This window comes from Grampus griseus (genome assembly GCF_964374135.1).
Source record: "Grampus griseus genome assembly, chromosome: 11".
Lineage (NCBI taxonomy): Eukaryota > Metazoa > Chordata > Mammalia > Artiodactyla > Delphinidae > Grampus > Grampus griseus.
In genome coordinates, this window is record NC_139005.1 from 90566480 (window position 1) to 90581070 (window position 14591).

At 40.3% G+C, this 14591-nt stretch overlaps 1 protein-coding gene across 2 annotated transcripts in view; it reads left to right on the forward strand.

Annotated features, from left to right (window-relative positions):
- The window catches only part of HMGXB4 (HMG-box containing 4), a 31656-nt gene extending 17821 nt beyond the window's left edge, over window positions 1-13835 (forward strand). For both annotated transcript variants that reach the window (XM_082666680.1, XM_082666681.1), the window contains 6 exons: window positions 3642-3723; window positions 4677-4741; window positions 5712-5817; window positions 6691-6860; window positions 11098-11220; window positions 11724-13835. In XM_082666680.1, coding sequence (XP_082522806.1) covers window positions 3642-3723; window positions 4677-4741; window positions 5712-5817; window positions 6691-6860; window positions 11098-11220; window positions 11724-11768 — 591 coding nt within the window. In that variant the 3' untranslated portion in view covers window positions 11769-13835. The remainder of the gene's footprint in view (window positions 1-3641; window positions 3724-4676; window positions 4742-5711; window positions 5818-6690; window positions 6861-11097; window positions 11221-11723) is intronic.
- Window positions 13836-14591: the final 756 nt, after the last annotated feature.

Below are 14591 nucleotides of genomic sequence, written 5' to 3' on the forward strand. Positions count from 1 at the left end.
GAAATAACATGACTGAGTACCTACTGAAGTGCCAAACGCTGATTAATTCCCACCTCTGGGAATGGTATTAACCAAGTTTTACTGACAGGGAAACTAAAGCTCAGGGAAATGAAGCAGTTTGTGTAACTAGTAAATAGTATGGTCAGGATTCTAACCTAGCTCTGTCGGCCTCCAAAGGCCAGGCTCTTTCCATTTTTTCACATTATCTCTGATAAATCCTGTCACTTCTCCCTCCCTTTCAATTTATCTGCCTTTCTCCAACCCCACTGTCTTGGCTGTAGGCCTTCATCATCCCTCTTGGGCACTCCTGCAGCAGCCCCCCAATCCCCATCGGGCTTCCTGCTTCTGCTGTTGCTCTGCTCCAGTCCATTCTCCATGGTCCTAACGTGCAACCTGACCATGTGACTTCTTGCTTAAAATACTTGCATCACTTCTTTCCAATGGAGTCCATACTCTTTAATACAGGTTACAAGGCATCCGTCTCTAAGCACTCCGTGCTTCTCTGAGATCATCTCCTACTTCTCTCTCTCATGAGTGTTACCACTCTAAGAGCCTAGAACACCCGTAACCACTCTTCACCTGGCTAATTCCACCCAGCTTTCCAATGTACATTTAACATCACTTCCTCCAGAGGCTCTCTTCAATTGCCTAATTTGTGAGGTGCTCCTCATACATGTTCCTGTAACACCCAGTAGTTTCCCTATAATATTGTTGCATTTTATTATGACATATTTATCTGTCTTTTCTGTTAGGTTATGTGTCTGGTTCTTGGCTGTATTCCCAATGTCTGGCACATAGTAGATGCTCAGTAAATATTTATTAAGAAATGAATGGCAGAATACTTCGGTGGGTTACTTCTTTTCTCTTTCCTTTGCAGTCTCCTTCTTTTTAGTCTCTGTTTTTCCTTCTTTGCCATTGAAATACTTTTAATATCACATGTCAGGGGACTTCCCTGGTAGTCCAGTGGCTAAGACTCTGCATTTCCAATGCAGGGGGTCCAGGTTTGATCCCTGGTCAGGGAACTAGATCCCCACATGCCGTAGCTAAAGATCCTGCATGCCACCACTAAAAGATCCCGCATGCCGCAACGAAGATCCCGCACATGGCAGTGAAGATCCCGCGCGCTGCACCTAAGACCCGACACAGCCAAATAAGTAAATAAATAAATAACAAAATTTTGTTTTTAAATATCACATGTCAGAGAGCAATCCACTTCTCATGCGTTTTATTCAGGATCAGATAATTAGTATAAGGTGAAGCTAAAATGGTGAGAAAAAATGGTGGGCCTTCAAACTTTACATCTCATGTTTTCCACTATTTTATGCTGCTTGACTGCCTTAGAATAAGATCTGGGCTCCAAAAGCTCATCCTCTTAACTACTCACTGTACCCAGTACAGATACTCAATAAATGCCGGTATATTTTCTACATAATTGAATAAAGTCCTTTATAAGAGTTACGAGAGGAACCCCTTTCTTCACTGTGTGGATTTAGATCTAACATATTGGGTAAGAGTTGCGATTAATTTTTTAAAGGTAGGTTCAATTTTATGTTATAGCTGTAGATAACCTTGTGGAATAGAGAGCATTGACTTTTCATAGTTTTATATCATGTTTGAGAAAACATTGTTAAAACTCCTTGCAGGTTTTATTTTATGGCCAAATGTCAGGCCTATGAATAAGCTGTTTTTAAAAGATTAGTCTAAAATTTTTGAAGCTAAATTTATAACAAACATGGCATAATTTTCATAGCCAGAGAAGTGCTATCTCATTCAAAGCAGTTTACTTTGGAAGACATTTCAGGGTTGTTTCCATTCTTCAAAAATGGTTTCAGAATTCCTTTTGGAATTGAAGTCTGAGACATCACACAGCTTCTTTACTGTCATAAGTTTTGGCTAGTCTTTGGCCTTTGAGGATAGTTGTTTTATGAAAACAACATTAAGAACTAAGGTGAGGGCTTCCCTGGTGATGCAGTGGTTAAGAATCCACCTGCCAGTTCAGGGGACACAGGTTCAAGCCCTGTTCCAAGAAGATCCCACATGCCGTGGAGCAGCTAAGCCCGTGCACCACAACTACTGAGCCTGCGCGCTAGAGCCCGCGAGCCACAACTACTGAGCCCACGTGCCACAACTACTGAAGCCTGCACGCCTTGAGCCCGTGTTCTGCAGCAAGAGAAGCCACCACAGTGAGAAGCCCGTGCACCGCAATGAAGAGTAGCCCTCACTCACCACAACTAGAGAAAGCCCGTGCGCAGCAACGAAGACCCAATGCAAACAAAAATAAATAAATAATTTTTTTTAAAAAAGAACTAAGGTGAATAAAGTGTGTGATCAGGCTTCATTTAAAAACAAGGTGCAACTCTGAAGTCACAAGACAGGACTGTGTTTGTTGGTTTGTTTTGGTTGTAAAATCAGATTCTTGAGGCAAACAGAAGTTTCCGGTAGCTTTTAAAGCACCAACCAACCGTTAATGTCATTATAAGTGCAGGACCAAAAGGACTATCTTGGGAGGCGATGGAGGACTGATCATCATGTTTTGACACTTACAGATGAGGTTGTAAGGAAAGCCAGACTGAAGACATCTCAGTTTATTAGATAATGGTTACAAACGGATAATCTTTTCTTTTGAAAAGTAATTTTTTCTGTTACAACATATTTTTTTTCTTTGGCCCATAATGCATAGCCCTGGAGGTCAGGCTAGGCTGTAGCCATTCTCGTGTTATAACTGGCATAGCTGCAGGACCCAGGGAAGTCACTATTTTTCTAAGTTTCCTTTCTCATCCTCAAAATGAGAGATTTGAACAGGTGCTATCTAATGCACCTTTTCAGGTAGGAAAGCTCTTTTCTCCTGAGTCTATGGATAATTGTAAAATGGGATGCATAGTAATATATAGTATCTTTTGTTTTATATATCCCTCATTGAACTGGTTTTGAAAGCTCATTTTGTTTTTGTTTCTCAAAAATCATGCATTGCTTTTGGAATTGTCATAAGTGAAGAATAAACATATTTCAGGTAGTACAAAGCAGTTTGTTGAAGTGAAAGAGGTTCATCTTACGTTAAGTACCAAAGAATTGTCTTCAGTTATTTACTTCTCACCTTGGACCACAAGAATGTGAATAATAAAATAACGATAAACTACAAGTGACGGTCAAAGCAGGATCAGGAAAATTTTAAGATTAGAAATCAAAACCAGAGGAACAATATGAACAAAATTTAGCTCTTGATTTTCTGGCCCCAAAGCAAAGGGAAATTATGTGGTTCTTATTTTCAAAGAAGATGAAAACTAGACACCCAAGGAGAAGTAAAGATTTTCTTAGCACTTAATTCTAACCGAAATATGTAACATTTGTAGAAAGGATGAAGAGCATTACAAATAATTATCAAGAAGCTGCAACAACCTGAAAAATCTAAAACTAATTTAGCATGTGGATTTTACCTTCTAAAGTAAAACTGATACTCATCTCTGAGTCATAAGTAACATGGATTAAAAATTAATTATCGTGTTTAGGAAAGCTGGTTAGTAATTTAGCACTCTTGATGGAAAAGTGCAGGTATCTTTTTTGTTTTGTTCCCATAGATGCAAGGTTGCTCAACCTGTGTTCTAATTAAGTCTTAACTCTGTTCTATTTTTATGTGGTACTAGCCAAAAAAGAAGAACATGTCGGCCTACCAGGTGTTCTGTAAGGAGTATCGTGTAACCATTGTGGCTGACCATCCAGGCATAGGTAAGAACATTTCTCATCTTTAGTGCTTTTACTTTCCATCTGTGTCCCTGAAGCAGTGCAGTTAATCCAGTCAGCAGGCAAACTTATTCCCATAGTATGAAAAGAACACAAATCTCATTTCTTCCCTCAGTTGTGCAAGTCACTGTAGATTTTGTCTTAGGTCACCCCGTCCATAAAGCACAGTACATAAATACGCAGTTGTTTCTTTCCAAGGTTCTACAGTTGACCTTTTCCTTAAACTGCCCTCAGTATAGAGTCGGAGTGAGATGACATATTACATTGTTCATATTTGTCTCTATATGGAAGTTAGTGAGGTGAGAAGCACACTACACCTCAGGCCTTAGACAAGTCACGCACCCTCTGCACATCTCATTTGCCCAATGTGTGAACTAGCTTCCCAGCCTGCTCACCAGGCTTGTTGTGAGGCACACTGAAGCACCGTGAAAGACACAGATGTGCTTTATACAGCACGACCTCGCTCTACATGTGGAAGCACAGCATTACACGTCTGGCAGATCGCTTCCGAGCTGCTCTAGGGAAATTCTTCTTTGTCTCTGAGCTCTCAGAAATTCGGTAAAACTCTAACATCTCTTAATCAGTCAAATTCTCCATAACATATTTTCTCTAACTTAAGTAGATAAGCCCTGTTCCGTGGAATCAAATTAAAAGACACCAGAAAGATGCTTAAGGAATAAGTCCTTAGAGAGTAGACATGTGAGAATTTGAGCCTGTCTCATGGCCACCAAAACAACCCCTTCCTTCCAGAAAAGAATCAAGGAAAGTGATGGGGTTTGGTTTGGTTTTCTGAAAGACTCTTGTGCTATTTAAATCTGATCTTCAAGACCCTTTTCCTAGTTTTTGCTCCTATCAGTAGTCTGTTTTGTTTATGGTTAAACCTTTACTGTTTTGGGTTGTTTCTGTTTTTTATTTTTTTTTTTACTCTTTTATGCTAGATTTTGGGGAACTGAGCAAAAAACTGGCTGAGGTGTGGAAGCAATTGCCAGAGAAGGACAAACTGGTAAGTACAGTTTACAACGGACACATTGATTTATGCCTTCCAAAATGTGTGATCCTCCGACACACCATCCCAAACAGTGGCAAATGGTTTAGCAGAGGACAATAAAGTAGTTGGCGCCAGTTCACTCTACATGAGGATTTAGCTGCAGGGAGGCTGTCTTCTAACCTCATCTAATTTTTTCCCACCAACCTGACATTTGAGCCAAAAGATGATGTAACTTGGGCAATGAGTCGTGTTAAAAGAGAATCTAAAGTCAGAGACCTTGACCACAAACACCTACTAGTCAGCTGTGGTCTGAGAACTGAGGAAAGTGGTCCACCTGATAGTCACAGCAAATAATAAAAACATGGGACAATGTTTACTAGGTAAGTAGGTTCCAGGTCATCATCCTCATCAACCATTACCAAATAATAAACCTTCCTGTCAAAAAGCTAATAAGACAATGATAAATAGTCATATTTGAATCACAGTTACTTTCCAATTAGATGATATGAGGGTAGTCTAGGCATTAGAATTACCATCTTGCTTTTTTAAGGTACAGCTCATCTGGGTGAAAACAACATATATTTTTCACCCAGGTCAATTATCTTTAGTTTCTGTTTTCCATGTCATTGTTATCCTAGTATTGGTGTTTCCAACCGGCAGGTTAGAAGAAATATTTAAACCACATGGACATTAGGATGAGCCAGATGTTTCCTCTATGATTTTACATTTCAACCTTAGAGTGATCATAGAATCAATGCTGCAATGTGACCATTAGCACTGGGGGGTATTCGTGGTCCTCTACTAAGATACTACTGTCACCGCTATCTGAAGCCTGTTCACTGACCCTCCAGCTTAAAAGTTAACATTAACCCTCTGTCTGCTCCCCTCCACTGTTCCCTTTCTTTTCTTCATTCTCCTCTTCCATGACTGCTTTCCCTTTTACTTTTTTGCCCTTTTAAATTTGTTTGCCCTGATCTGATTGCAGATTTGGAAACAAAAAGCTCAGTATCTGCAACACAAACAGAACAAAGCAGAAGCTACAACTGTGAAAAGAAAAGCATCCAGCTCAGAAGGTTCCATGAAAGTGAAAGGTAGTGACCACATCCCTCTCCTCTTTTCATTCTTTTCCCTAGAGCACTGTGAATTTTGCTTCCTCACTAAGAAATGGGGAGAAGAGCCTATATTAGAAGCAGATCTTGATATCCAGATATTATTACTAAATATTAAGGGTTGCCAAAAAAATTTAGAAAATGTTGTGGGTTTTTTTGCGGTACGTGGGCCTCTCACTGTTGTGGCCTCTCCCGCTGCGGAGCACAGGCTCCGGGCGCGTAGGCTCAGCGGCCATGGCTCACGGGCCCAGCCGCTCCGCGGCATGTGGGATCTTCCCGGACCGCGGCACGAACCCGTGTCCCCTGCATCGGCAGGCGGACCCTCAACCACTGTGCCACCAGGGAAGCCCTAGAAAATGTTAAGTCAGAAGTCAGCAAGCTTTCCTGTAAAGGGCCAGAGAGTAAATATTTTATTTTTTTATTATTATTTAATTTTTTTTTAAATTTATTCGGTTGCACTGGGTCTTAGTTGCAGCTCTTGGGCTCATTAGTTGCGGCATGCAAACTCTTAGTTGTGGCATGCATGTGGGATCTAGTTCCCTGACCAGGGATCGAACCTGGGCCCCCTGCATGAGCTTGGAGTCTTAACTGCTGTGCCACCAGGGAAGTCCCTGAGAGTAAATATTTTAAGTCTGAGGGCCATATGCATTCTCTGTCACATATTCCTCTTTGTTTTTTCTACAACAACCATTTAAAAATCTAAAATCATTCTTAGCTCACAGGCCAATATAAAAACAAGTCATGAGCCAGATTTGGCCCACAGTCCATAATTTTGTTAATGCCTGGTAGAGCTCATAAAAAGGGAAAATCTGGAAGAATATTGGCAAGCTTTCTCTATTTTGTCTCTCTTCTCAGCTTCCTCTGCAGGAGTACTGTCACCCCAAAAGAAATCCCCACCCACCACCATGCTGTTACCCGCCTCGCCAGCCAAAGCCCCTGAGACAGAGCCCATCGACGTGGCTGCTCATCTCCAGCTGTTGGGAGAGTCCCTGAGCCTCATTGGACACCGCCTGCAGGAAACCGAGGTGAGGGCACTGCCAGCAGCATGACTCCAGTTGCTTATATAATTTGAATCCACTTACTCATTCCACATACATTCATTGAGCAACTACTGTATGCTGGGTTATGCCAGGTGCTCAGGATACAGTGATAGAGAAGAGAGATGGTAATAGAAACATCTAGAGATTTGGAATCTACCTACTGGCTCTCAAAGTTTACACTAATACCGTCCTATTGAAACAATGGCACAAAAGGAAATTAGACTACCCTGTAACTTTTTTTTCCCCAGTTTTACAGAGATACAATTGACATATAATCCTGTAACTCATTTTTATTTTTTAAAAATGCAATGGGAAAAATGAGTACAAATCCCATGGAAGCTTTGATCGTTATTATTTCTAAGAGAGTTTGGATTTTTCTATGCATTTCCAGCAAGGTTTTCAATAGACAGATTAGATTGTACAGGGGATTAAGTGTTCCTCTACTGCTTTGAAAGTAGGTAGCAACTGGGAGATTGAGGTTCTCAAGCTCTTCATTTCTCTGCACTTGAATCATACAGTCCTATGTACCCTAAGGAGATCTGTGTCCTTTTAAGCTTCAATTTCAAAATCACTTAACCTGCAAAGCTGTCATGTTCCATTTCTATTACCATATGCAATTTCTAATCATATTTCTCCCTGGCTAACTCAGTAAGTAGTGTAGTATTTCAGTTTTCCACTGGGTCCTAATAGGACATTTCAGCAAAGAAATCAGTCTGAATTACTAAAGCCATCTTTAAGCTGAGAAATCAGTGTAGGGATATAAAACTACTCACTTGTTGAATTACTACTACTTAATTTGTTGAATTATTATTCAACAAATAAAATGCCAAAGGCCGCAAGAGGTGAAGCTTTGTCTAAGTTCTTTGGCTAGTTTCTCAAAATTTAGTAGGTGTCAAAACAGCTGCTTTCTTGTAGGCCCAGATATTTGAATGGATATAGGTATTTCCAGAATAAAATATTCTGGGATCCTTATTTATTTTTCATATGTAGACATTCTTACATTTCCTAAAAAGTTAAAATTTTAAATGATTTGTGTTTTTCACCTTCCATATTCCAGATTTTCCCTGATGTTTCCATTGAGTTTAACAAATAGTTGTTGAGTACTTAGGCATTATTCCAAAAACTGGGGGGAGTAGAAATTATGATGATTTCGTATCCTCAGGAAACTTACAATCTAATTGGAAAGATAGAATAGATAAATAATTAGCAAATAAAACAAGCCAGCTTCTGTGAGCGGTTGCTGTGGGAGAGTTACATATACATATTGACCAGAAAAGGGAAAGAATGTTGCAGAATCTCTAGTCCCCTTTTTTTTAACATAAGGAACAGTCTTATTACGATATAATTCACATACCATAAAGTTTACCCTTTTAAAATGTAGAATTTAGTGGCTTTTAGTATATTCCCGGATTTGTGGCTCCATTACTACTGTCCATTCCAGATCATTTTCATTACCCCCGAAAGAGACCCCATATACATCAGCAGTAATTCCCCATTCCCCCTATACTCCACTTTTTCCCAGACTTTAATCATTTGTGTATATCTTCACAATTTTGCCATTTCCACATACCACTTTATACTGTTATTTACTTTGTATTTTTTTAATTTTAATTTTATTGGGGTATAGTTGATTTACAATGTTGTGTTAGTTTCAGGTGCACAGCAAAGTGATTCAGTTACACATAAATGTATATTCATTCTTTTTTAGATTCTTTTCTCATATAGGTTATCCCAGAATATTAAGTAGAGTTCCCTGTGCTATATAGTAGGTCCTTGTTGGTTATCTGTCATATATAGTAGTGTGTGTATGTTCATCCCAAGCTCCTGATTTATTTATATTTTTATTTAAATAAATTTATCCATGCTTTCACAATGATGTCCTCGATATCACAAGTGAGATACTCTAATCTTTTTTCTAATATATCTCAAAATGGATTTATATCAAATAATTAATGTTCACCTCTACGCCACCTGAAATTAGTAAACGTACTACACTTTAAGGAACACTAATTTATACAGTTTGCTCATTTAAAGACTGAATACCTGAAACCTAATGAAATTAACTGACCGTTATTACAAGTTTACACAACTCGCTGTGACCGAGCACAGCTTGCCCCACTTCTCAGCCTGCTCTCATTCTGCGGCTTTGTGCCACCTGAAGCAGTTACAGTAGCGCTTGAGAGCAGAGAGTTAGGGGGTCAGGAGAGGCTCTGTGAAGGGGATGTGGAGTTCCAGTGGGACCTGGAAGGATAAGCAGGACTTGGTATCACGGAGCTGTTGGAGAGAGACATCGTAAACCAAGAGAACATCTGCTTCTCGGCCCTGGAGTTTTCTGCAGAGATGGGCCAAAAGAGACCCAGTGGGGCTCTAGACCCCCCATTCCCACTTCAACTAGATCTTTTAGCTGTTTTATATGTTGGGGTTCCACTTAACGTTTTATTTCCAGAGGGGTTTATTGCTAAAATGATGAAAAACTAGAAGATCCAATGCATAGGGTAGAGGAAGGCTGAATATTAAGGGCATAGTCCAAACTACAGAGGGAAATGACTGCTCAGGAACTACTGGAATTTTTTGAGTAGGGAGGAATGATCAGAGCTCTCATTTGGTTTTCACTGAGAATATCTTCTATTTTAGATTGGGAGTGAAAAGTGACCAGAATTAGGGAAAAGTTATAACAATAATCTAGACTAGACATGACAAAGATTTGAATTTAACAAATATTTATTGAGAGCTTACTCTGTGCAGAACCCCAGTATTTATTGGAAGGATATAAAAATGAGTATGACTTGGTTCCTACTCTCAGGTTGCTTATTGGGAGAGTCGAACATAAAATATTAGCTATCATTAACTGTAGGGCAAAAGTATGGAATAATATTCCTAATTGCTGTCTTCCGTTGAATGCTCACTCAGGCAGCTTTGGTTCAGAGTGCTGTACATGGATCCTTTCCTTTAATTCACACTGCAACTTCGTGAAACAAAATTTGTGTTCCCTTATTTTATAGAAGGAAAAACAGACTTAGGTTAAGGAACTTTCTCTAGAGTTTAGCCCATAAGTGCTGAAACAGAGCCTTGAGTTTGGTGGTATGACCTCAGGGTCCATGCTTTTAACCCTTTGCTGCCTGCCTTGGAAGTGGGGGGAGACATTGGACAAGGAGAATGAAGGGAAAGAAAAGTCAACGGTGGCAAGGCCTTGAGACTGGGCAGATGTGTGAATGGTGGTGATTTTAGCAGAGGAAGGGATGCTAGGAGGAAGGGTAGGTTATTTCTCTTTACCGTATGTTGAGATTGAGAAATATCCAAAATGAAAGCCCTAGCAGGCAGCCAGAAAGGCAGTTTTGGAGATGAAGATGTTGGTAATAGTAGTAATCATTATTGATACTTTCTGAGCACTTCCCAGGTGCCAGGCGCCACCCCAGGTACTTGATGTCTGTTGTCTCACTTAATCCACTCCGTGCTACAGATGCTGTCAGTACTGTGTTTTTCAGGCACAGTATAGAAAGCCGCTTGCCCCTCTCGGTGAGTGGGATATAGCCAGGTTCTCAACCCCGCATCTCAAGCCCAGAGCTCATTCTCTGAAGGACGCTTCTGTGCTGCCTTCCTAGGTGACATATCCTCACAGTACTTCTGGTTGAAGCAGATTATACAAGAGCTGGGCAGCATTATTTGTAGCAAGCAATCTTATTTGCTATGTCTTTGAATCACAGAGATATAAACAATATGCATTTTATAAGTTAAATTTTAAAAAGAACAGAAAAGTGGTATCATCCACTATCAAAAAAGCCACATATGTGAAGTGTGTGTGTGTGTGTTTGTGTTAAATGTTAATGTGTAGAATTCTCATGGTTATCACATTTGAGCTATATTTGTGGAGTTCATAAGAAAAATACTTTTGCATACATGATCTCCACAAATCTTCCCAGCAGGTCTCCAGAATAGATGAGGCATTTTTTACGATTTTTCGATATAGGTTTTTTGGGGTTTTTTTCCTACTGTTCCTAAGTGACTAACCTAAGGTCTCACAGAGAGTACAGTGGATTAGGAATATAGAAAGGAAACCTGGGAATGTATTCTTATCAAAGCAGAGACCTTCCATTTCTGCCACAAGTTTCATAGAACCACCCAGGACTTAAAGAACCGTGCAAGGAACTCACCCAGAGCCTGGAGGGAGCCTCAGGAGTGTGAGTCAAGCTTCAGTCCTCTCCTGTCACGCTCTCCTTTTCAGGGCATGGTTGCTGTGTCCGGCAGTTTGTCAGTGCTTCTGGATTCCATCATCTGTGCGCTTGGCCCCTTGGCGTGTCTGACCACACAACTACCTGAGTTGAATGGCTGTCCCAAACAGGTCTTGGTGAGTTTCCTTGTTTCCTGGGATTTGGGGGCCAGACCCCTTGGGAGCCAGAGAGGCCCTGCCTTCATGAGCCCTGTGAAGCACAAGCCCATAAGGCTTCCTGGATACAGCGTTGCCATAGGCTGTCGCCCCGTGAACATGACACTGAGTGTTGAATGCCTGCCAGGCCTTCAGTGAAACAGCAAACATGCCGTTTCCTAAGATTTCTCTCCTTTGGAGGGAAGCGTTGTAGCCCTTAAGGTACTGCACCTCCTGTGTTGCCTGTTTGCTCTTCCAGAGACAAAGAAAGTACAGGAGTCTCCTGCCTCTATTTTACTAGGGTTAACGGGAGAAGCCAGCAGAAAAGCTCCCAGCATAACAGACAACGGCGTGACATCTTCTCTCTCCCTGTTTTCTCTAACTCTAGATTTTCTTTCTCATCTCTCTCCCTTGAATAAAGAAATATGTCTCAGGGAACTAAGGTAAAATACTCTTCAGCTGAACCTTTTTCCTTTGTTTTGCAGTCAAACACACTAGACAACATTGCTTACATCATGCCTGGACTGTGACAGCAAAGACTCCTGGGACAGAAACCTTATCCTGCCTGTTGCTGGCTTGTGTATATGTGACTGTTCCAGATCCCTTCACTGGCATCTGGGTGTAGGTTTTAAATTTTTATATATATGCATATATATATATATCTATATATATAATGTATAATATATACATAGGACTGTAACTACTTTGCTTTTAATAATTTTATGAAATGGCAAAGGTTTAGCCAAGAGGAAACCTTGGCGTGAATATGGGCTTGGGATTCTTCTACTGTGGTGGATAAATCTGCCTTAAAAATCAGTGTAACTTGGGGGCTGGGGGCTTGTTCTGGATGCCAAGTGCATCGCTTTAAGGTCAGCTAAAATGTGATTTTTTTCCAAACTCAGTTGTACCTCCAGACCCATCACTGACCATTTGCCTTACCTGTCTTACAGTCTGAAATGTAATGGGAAAGATTATGGGAGGATGTCAGTTAACTGAAAGTACAAAGCTTTTCAACTTGAAGTGACCTAGGTGGGAAGTGATAACATCGTTCCCATCTGAAAGTTATTGCGATGGCTTAAGTTAACTTAGTAGGGGGTTCATTCCAATTCCTGCTCTACCAGTGTCCATGTCGCAAAACTTATTGTAGTCATTGGTACCATTGGCAGCCTCAGCCGGAGCCAAGGAGATTTGTGAGCCCTGGAGAGGGTAAAGCTGTCAGTGCCACCAGTTGAATGGCCTGTATTGTGAGCTGACCCAGAGCATTTGGTCTGCAGAACTAAGAGCTGGTATCTTCCATTGGCCGCGTCAGCTTAGCTCACAGTTCTGCTGCTTAGCTGCTTGGCGGGTGTGGAAGGTGAGCTTTGCCCAGGCTGATTCCTGGGTTCATCTCATTGGCTCCCCTGCTGGGCAGATACACAGCGTTCTGCATTCCACACATAAGCGAATTGCGAAAAAAGTACTCTGTTCTCATGTAGGGTTATTTATGTGCGTGTGTGAATGTGTGTTTAATTATGTGTATTTAACTCTTAAAACTCTCCTAGATTTTAATTTATCCTGTAAATTTCTGTATATATAATTTAAAAACAAGAGCCTCCACCAGCAACAGCATGTGGAAGATACAGATTTGTCATTTCTGCCTCCCTTCCTTCCTCTGGTCTCCTCTGCAAACTCCAAATCATCTACACTTTAAGGTATCGTGCCTCAAGAAGGAATCATTATGTTGGGATTCTAGTTCTTTAAAAATGAATAATGTCAAGAAAGTAAATAAAAAGGAATGTTACCATTCCCAGCTGCCCTTATTTCCAAAGAACCAGGCTTTTGCTTCCCAGTTCCAAAGAAAACAGTTGAGCACTTCAGCGTTGTTTTTAAATTCGGTTTGAGAGTCCACGTCAAAACCAAGCTCGGAGGTGACTGCTTTCTTCCCTTGGCCTGGACGGAGCACTGCAGCATCAAAGTAGATCTTGGAGGACAGTGCCGCCAGCCTATTTAATTCTGCTGCATCCTATTTAATTCTTTCCTTTTTTCCCACCAGTGTGGTCACAGGGCTGTGTTTCTTAAAGGTATTCTGGCTGCTTAATGCCTTTCTCACCTCAGAGCAGTTTTGAAATTTAACTGGGAAACAGAAGGAAACAGGAATTCTTGGGAACCAAAATCACGAAGAGCAGAAATCCTGGTTTAATTTTGTGTGTTAGCACCTATCCCACGCCTCCTCTGTACCCATGTCAGTTTTCTGTTTGACACAGGGTATCAAGGAAGGGCCTCGGAGACGTGGATTAGTACGGAAAGAAGTCAGTCCTCCCATTGTCATTTGTACACATTAATGAAGTCCTGACGAGGACCTGCTTTTTGTTTGTTTGTTTTCCTTTAAAATCCAAACCTATTGTATTTGTATTTAAAATTTGTACACATTTGTATAATAATCTGTTCCTTGTGGTATTTGGTACTATTAGAGGAAAAACTTTGGATTCAGACCTTCTTGCAATTTTTATATCATTGTTTTATTTTGTTTTTTAAATAAATTCTAGCTGTTTGATCCAAATCCCATTACAGTTGTATAAAGAAATAAAATTTTGTACTTATATTATTAAAAATCACATTTTTAATATTTGTAGTCCAGTGTCAGCTATCTTTTCCCTGTTGCTAAGGAAAGTTGCTATGAAATTTTAAACCTTTCACACTATATCCTACCATAATTTTCTTTAAAAAAAAATCCGTTTGGAATAGAGGTCAAGTTTCTGATCATAGCCATCTTCCTAACAAACATCTTGCTCTGTTTCTAGTAACTTTTACGTTGCGGACTCTCATCTTCTCTCTTGCAAACTGCAAAGCCAGTGGCTCTGATAAGCGTAGCTCTATTCATTGGCAAATGAAATTGTCTGTACATTACATTGTTGGCCTAACTCAAGAAATACCTATGAGTCTTGTATAAGAATCACATCCAAATCTTGTGCTAAACCATGTGTTTCAGTACTGTCCTTACTGAGTGATGTTGGATTGGATAGGTCACTTAATCTTTATGGGCATCTGCAGTCTAATCTGTAAAATAGTGTTAGTCACTTCCCTGTCTACAAGCCTTGAAGCCAGCCAGCCTGACATGAAGTTTAGTAGTATTGTGAACATTCAATATATGAGATCAGACCTTTCAAAGTAAAAATTTCAATTCAAACACAAGGTTGTTAATAGTCATAAATAGCAAAATACTATGATTGGTTGAAAGGCTCACTTCTTACGGAGAGGCAGCAAAAATGAGACAGCTATATTACTGAACGACTAGAGTGATTGGCATATTTTATCACACTTACTCCTCCCCAAGGCTTTATGAATATTATCCCCCTTTACAAATGAGGAGACAG